The sequence below is a fragment of the Asparagus officinalis genome, unplaced genomic scaffold (genome assembly GCF_001876935.1).
Source record: "Asparagus officinalis unplaced genomic scaffold, Aspof.V1 AsparagusV1_Un85, whole genome shotgun sequence".
Classification (NCBI taxonomy): domain Eukaryota; kingdom Viridiplantae; phylum Streptophyta; class Magnoliopsida; order Asparagales; family Asparagaceae; genus Asparagus; species Asparagus officinalis.
Genome location: NW_017972351.1, coordinates 1 through 7,124, shown reverse-complemented (window position 1 = coordinate 7,124; position 7,124 = coordinate 1). Strand labels below are relative to the sequence as shown.

Here is a 7,124-nt window from a genome sequence, read left to right as displayed (position 1 = left end):
CCCCCCAACCCCACCCCCACCAAAAAAAAAAGGTTCTTTCTTTCTTATGTTATTACAATTATTACAGTTGATTATGTAGCTGGTGAATAGAATTTTTAATCTACGCCAATTCAATTTATTAGTTTGTAACTTAATTGTAGGCTAACTGACAAATTGGTCCTGCACATTTTCGCTTGGAGTAGATAGGATAAATTAAATGAAATACTTTTGTGCAATTCTTGTTTGATGTCATCCAATGCTTTTGGACACTATTGGATGCATTGTAATTTGCAAATAAATAAATTAATGATAAAAATTTGTAGGATTGGCTTGAAGGGAATCACGTTGAAAAACTTTGTGTAATTGACAAAAACTTGTTGATATTTCCCTTTTATGGGTTCTTTAATATGTTACTGCCATTATGACAGTTGATTGTTTAGTCTGTGAACTAGGCCTTTCAGTCTTTATGGCTTCAATTCATTAGCTTGTAACTGGTAGTGACAAACATAAGAATTACTCCTACACGCCATTTCTTGAAACTAATAGGATCAGTTAAATTGAATGCTTGTGTGCATCTTTTGTTAGTTTCTTAAAATGTTTGCGGGCACTTCTGGATGAATTGAAATTCACGTACATTTCTTCATAGGATAGGCTTGAAGGGAACTATGTTGACAAACTTTGTGTAGTTGAAGCTTGTTGATTTTTTTTCCCTTTATGAATTAGCCGTTTTAGTGTATGTGGCTTATATTTATTAGCTTGAAACTGGTCGAGGACAAAATTGCTTCTGCACATTTTTGCTTGGAAGTAATAGGATCATTTAGTCAATCCTTCATCCTTGTGTGCAACTTTTGTTTAGTTTCTCTTATCATTAACTCAGAATCATATTCTGTTCTCTTTTGTTGACGTCTGCCATAAAGTTAAGCAATGTAATGGGCAAACATTGTGTCATTGGTAATAGGCATGTAAACTAATTGTCACCTTTTTTTCATGTGCTGATCTCTTCTCTTCATCTTTGCTTTCTGTGTTCATATGCTGGTTTATGGTTTGTCACCGGCTAAAGCCATTGTCTCTTCTGACTTTATTTTGTCGCTTCTGACTTTATTGAAGGGAATTTAAGCCTCTTTCGCTTTTTTTTAGTTCCACTTTTGCCTTCTAATTCTTCTGACTTTACTGATAGGATCAACATATTTAACCCATAGCATCGGGAGATTTCTCACCTGTTTGCTCCTCCATTAAGTATGGAATTGTTTACCTCTATGGCTCGCATTGATAGATGAATTATATCATTCAAAATAAACTTTCATTGTGTTAATATTTATGGTTCATATTTAGATTTCTAAGATAATTGTTGGCAATACAAATTGTATTGTTCATAACTTCTTTTGCTATACTAACATAAGGTATAGAATAAGTCCCTTCCTCGTCATTTCTAATTGTCCTAATGATGTAAGGACTTAACGGCCACTTCTTGAACATCGGAACCATTTATTACCTTTGTCCTTGTTAATGAAAATTTGTTTAGTTGTGCATAACTAGCACTTTGAATCAAAGTTTTGAGAGGTCAATGTATGCTGCAGTCTCAGTTTTCCATTATTGATTCTATATCATGAATTTCATTGGTTCAAAAGTTTCAGATTGGTGGTAGTATTACATGCAATGAGTCGAATTTTAATCACAAGATTTTTTTTTTCCATGCATCATTTCTTTCAGTTTTCCGATATAACTCTATCAAATTAAGTTTTGATATTTCAAAATTTAGATCCCCATATTCAAACCAAAAAAAGAAAAAAAATCAGATCACCATATTAGTTGTTATTAGCTAATGTTGATCTATATTAGTCATTATTAGCCAATATCACCGCTATCAACCCATTTCAGCTGGATCGAAATGACTTGCTTAAAAACAGATGATAAATTCAATACGTGTCAATGTTGGATGATACCTGAAATCTATTTAAATGGACCAAAACTGTCATCACATGAAAGTAAATACTGCCATCTTCTCTTTCTATTCTTAAGTTCATTTTGAATTCCGTTTATTCCATTTAGCTATTGAATTCCTAATTCCTCAGTTTATTGCACTTTCGATTCAGTGATTGTGGGAGAGGTTGCCAATTTCGTTGCATATGCATTCGCCCCTGCGGTTCTTGTTACTCCTCTAGGTGCTTTAAGTATAATTGTCAGGTAAATTCATCCTTCTATAACTGGAGTATATTAGAATAACTTGCAAAGGTTTTCACAATATCCCCATTTCAAGTTCAGTGCCTTCTTGGCTCACTTTATGCTGAAAGAAAAGCTACAGGATCTCGGGATTCTTGGCTGTGTAATGTGCATTGCTGGGTCAGTTGTCATTGTAGTTCATGCACCACAAGAAAAAGCAATCACATCAGTTCAGGAAATATGGAGATTGGCCACTCAAATATGTAAGAAAATTTTTTATTTCATTTATTGCTCTAATAGATGAGAACAGAGTATAATTAGCCCCCAAGTTGTAGATTGCTTTTCCAGCCCTCAACTTCTGGTTTCTTCTTTCCTAGACCAAGGCCATAAACATTTCAAAAAAATGTGTCCGTTATTGATTCTAACAAGGGCACATTCAACAATTGAACTCAAATATAACCTACAACTTTACAAGGGAGTTTCCCTCCAAAAAGCATTAGAATATGGCAACAATATCCCTTCCCTGCTGAGGGTTCGAGGTGTTGGTCTAAGAAAGGAGACAGAATGAAAAGTTGAGGGCTTGTTTGCAAGAACTGAAAAACATAGGGGTTACTTGGAAAAGTCGTCTTTAACTTAGAGGATGATTAGACTCTTCTCTCTCTAATAGATAGCTCAGTTTCTTATTCGATCCTCTTTCCTTCTCCATTGATGGGCATTTTATGATTATCACAGATTATTTCGCTTCGTTGTTTTTCAGCTTTCTTGTTGTATGTGGCTTCGGTGATCGTGTTGGTTTTCGTGTTAGTTTTCCATTTTGCTCCACGCTATGGTCATTCCAATGTTTTGATTTTCACAGGCATTTGCTCCTTGATGGGCTCTCTCTCGGTAATGCCTTCTTCTTTAGCATTTGGTACTTTCTTTCCCGCGGGTTACGTTTTACTCCCAATACATGAATAGGTTAATTGTGCATAGACCCCTTGTGCTATCATCCAATTGGGAATAGGCCCCTTGTAGTTCTATTGTTGAAGATAGACCCACGAGTGAATTTTATTTCGACTCTTTTGCCCTCGGAGAAAAAGTTTTTTTTTTTCTTTTTTGAGAAATAGACCTCCTGAGGGTAAAAGAGTCCAAAAACACTTAGCCAGGGGATCTATCTGCAACAATGGAACTACAGGAGGGTCTCCTCTGCAATCAAACAATAATACAGATGATCTATCTGCAATTAATCCTATATATTAATTATAGAATATGAGGTTATCTAGTTTCATGTAGTTCTCATCATCCATACTCAAAAGCTCACTATTCCTCAGGTTATGAGTGTTAAAGCTTTGGGAACTGCCATCAAACTTACATTTGAGGGTAAAAATCAATTGGCCTATCCAGAGACATGGTTTTTTATGCTGGTGGTGCTAACGTGTGTAATCACACAAATGAATTATCTTAACAAGGTAGGTCCTTTCTTTCTTCTTGCCTTCTTTTTTCCTCAATGCTGATAGTAATTTTGTTAATGACACTGTTAAGAATGCAGATAGTAGTTAGAAAAATATAAATTGCATCTGGATCAATCTGATTTGTGGTATTAATATCAAAACTTTGACATCCTTTTTAAGTAAAATCGTGATGCCCCATGTCATAGCTTCGATAGTCCTTGTTTCGACTTTGATACTTTAAAGTTTAAAAACAACTATAAACTCGCGGTTTGGTATGCAGATACATGTGGCGATGGAAAGATAACCATCTATGGAGTTTATATATCGATTTATGTATTTCCGTTGCAGTATTTTATGATATTGCAATTTTCTTGGATTTATAGGATAGCCCCATATGGGATTTTAAGAAATGAAGAAGAATAAGGAAGTTTGTTTTAAGAGGAGGGTTTTCTTCTTTTTTCTTCATGGATATGGGGGTTGTGGCATAGGATAGGGGAAGTTTGATAATTAGTGGCAGCTGGAGTTTTGACCTACGAAAGTAGGAATCTCCTCCTTGTAAAAATTGGGTGTCTTATTCGTGCCCATATACTTACGAGGCACTTGTTGTCATGCTTGTCAACCTATATATCTTGCTTTTTGTTGGATAATGTCCAAAATAATGTGCTGTCCTTCTTTAACTAATGATGTATATCAAACAAAGTGTTGCAGCATACCTACAAGAAACTTGTAAAATTTATAAGGGTGTCGCACTTACAAATCAAACAAAATTGTGAACTCTTCACATATCTTTGGACTTTAACTTCATAATCTCAAGTGCACCTTTTATTTAACTTTGATACATCTGGGATACCTAGAAAATCCTGAGATATGGTAAAAGGGATTTCTCATATAACCATCAAGTATTGGAGTACAAAAGTGCCGGATATATTTGTCAAGTACCTCGCCATTGCACCAAAAATCCGAAGTTATGTTGAGAGTTGAGGGTTCTAGTTTTTACATGCAGACACGGACACATCAGCACACTCCACAGGGCTGTGATCTTGCAGTTTTTGGCTTGCATAAGAGTTTAATATATCCTGGTGTAAACATCAAATGACAGATAAAATCTTGTTAGATTTACTTGCTCATCTTTTTCGCATCTTGGACAGCATATTGACATTTTAAAGAATTTTGATGCTATATATGATGCCTAATGTTTAAGAGTTCATAGAGGGATCTACCAAAAAGTAACAACTGAAAACACCGCATTCAGAGTAGAGGTTAAACAAGTTTAGCAATCCATAATTGACTCTTGATTCTTAACATTTTGATTTTTCTTCCTTAGGACAAGTGTGATTTAACTGAAAGTTAGTTGTTCTCAGCTTCCTTATGTACTGATATTGGTATTCAGCATCAAACATCTTAAGTGATCTCATTGGTAAATTTGTACACTGGTGCCTTGACGAGGTTGCTGATTTATCTATTCCGTGGTAAATATTATGCCCCTCTATGCCCCCATTTTCAGATGATTACAGTGATTGGGTGTAACTGTGAAGATATCTCATCTGGCAGAAAATATAAATGTATTTTACTTAAAATACTAGAAGTGTCTTATTTTTATCTTTTGCCTCTGCTTGAATGGTAGCTAAATTGAATCGGCTTCTAATGTTTTCAGGCCCTCGACACATTTAACACCGCCATAGTGTCTCCAATATACTACGTTATGTTCACCACATTAACCATCCTTGCGAGTGTCATAATGTTCAAGGTATCATTCTTCTCAATCTATTAAATTATTTTGAAGCACAAACATGTCAAACAATTGGATAACATGTTATGTTCTGTTTGAGTACAGTTAAAAATGATGAAAAAAATGTGCAAAACACATATAATGTCTTTTTCAAATAACTGGGTAACTAGTGAAATTTTTTTGAACTTGCTATATATATCAGGATTGGGATGACCAAGATGTTGGAAGCATAATCTCTGAAATCTGTGGCTTCATTGTTGTTCTCTCCGGTACCATCTTATTGCATGTGACCAAGGACTATAGTAGGAGCACCCCAAGAAGTGTGTTAAATGATCTTTTCTAGTATAGTTTCTTTGTTTTCACGCTATTGTTGTTGATCGCGGATACACTCCTTGTACTATTACCCAAGTGCAGATAGACCCCCTGGGTGACTTTCTTTTGACTTTTACTATCAGAAAGTTTTTTTTATTAATAAAATAGACCTGAGGGTTAAAGAGTAAAAAAATTCACCACAGGGGTCTATCTGCAACATAAACTAAGGGGGGAGTCTAATCCTCAAATTGGGCGATAGTACAGGGGGTAATACCTGCAGTTAACCCTTCACGCCGTGACGTATAAACATGAAACTAAAACACACGTAGCTGTGTTCTCTTATCATGCAGGTGCATATCCACCTCTTTCTCCATCTTTATCAACTAGACTCTGTGGCGAAAACGGGGAGTTTTTGAAGCACGTCGACGAAGAAATGCCACCTCCAGAAGAAATGTGCTTAAGAAGACAAGAGCTCTACTAGAAAACTTTGAACCAAAATGATTCTATTTATTCGAGGAAGCCCATGGTTGAGTACCAAGAAGCCAAATATGAGACAGTCCCTTCGATTCAAGTCCCTCCAGAATGAGAAAAAAAATTGGTCTTTGTTCAGAGAACGACGAGAGATGGGCTTCGGCGGTCGTGTAGTATGTTTCGTGCTTATTATTTGGTGTGGCAGAAGAAATAACGCAGTCGAGGTGTGTGAGGGGCGTCTGGGACGGCAACATTCATTTGTGCATACGTGCTTATCGAATGTATTATAACAGAGAAGATGACTTTTCTTAAGCATATTCACTTGTGCGTGCATGAGCACTGGACGTATCGCAACGGCGAAGTAGGGCAATTTTTTTAGCCTTTTTTCTTCCTCTCGCCCTGTTGAAGATGCATACCAATGAACAATTGCTTGCATCCTTTCCTTTAGAGTAGCATCCGTCAATTATACAACATGGGCAAACTGAGAAGCGAGCAGAACTTGTAAAAAGGCAATCTACAGAGTAAACAAGAAATAGCTTCTCTCAACGTTGTTTTATTTCGTCGAATTACAACCGGAAGCAGATTGTTTCTCTTTCCACAATTGGCACGAAAATGAAAATTTTGAACCAGTCACCAGAGGCCTGTTCCCTAAAGCAAGAAGAACAAATATGTTTGCCGCAAAAGAAATATTTATAATTTTTAATTGGACGCAATTTACCAAGGCAACAGAAAAACTCTCAAAATTCCTCAAAATTGAAAAATTCCCTAAGCTCCACCATGCTACAACAAATCCAATGTCTAGCAACACCACCGCATTAGTATCATCCACGTCTAGAAGATGACCAGGAGGAAGAAGAAGCCGGCAGCCTTGAACCTCCACCAAAGGAGGAAGGCCGGCGATCATCAGAACGGCCCCACCTATCGCTAGACTGCAGTGGCGGACGATCATCAGAGCGGGCCCACCTGTCTGATGACTGCTCAGGCTCAGGGTTCGAGGCTGGAGGATCACGGCGAAACCTTGGAACGTACTTTCCAGGAGTCGG

The 7,124-nt window shown here is 36.8% G+C and overlaps 1 protein-coding gene across 3 annotated transcripts in view; it reads left to right on the top strand.

The window, feature by feature from the left end:
* LOC109827190 (probable magnesium transporter NIPA6) overlaps nucleotides 1-6,528 on the top strand; it is a 7,448-nt gene extending 920 nt beyond the window's left edge. The window contains exons 3-9 of one of the 3 annotated variants that reach the window (XM_020394160.1): nucleotides 2,073-2,163; nucleotides 2,242-2,402; nucleotides 2,996-3,024; nucleotides 3,450-3,587; nucleotides 5,224-5,316; nucleotides 5,501-5,618; nucleotides 5,940-6,528. In XM_020394160.1, the coding sequence (XP_020249749.1) occupies nucleotides 2,073-2,163; nucleotides 2,242-2,402; nucleotides 2,996-3,024; nucleotides 3,450-3,587; nucleotides 5,224-5,316; nucleotides 5,501-5,618; nucleotides 5,940-6,091 (782 nt within the window). In that variant the 3' untranslated portion in view covers nucleotides 6,092-6,528. Of the gene's footprint in view, nucleotides 1-2,072; nucleotides 2,164-2,241; nucleotides 2,403-2,896; nucleotides 3,025-3,449; nucleotides 3,588-5,223; nucleotides 5,317-5,500; nucleotides 5,619-5,939 lie in introns of all 3 variants that reach the window. The other 2 variants (XM_020394158.1, XM_020394159.1) reach the window with 2 other exon arrangements.
* Nucleotides 6,529-7,124: the final 596 nt, after the last annotated feature.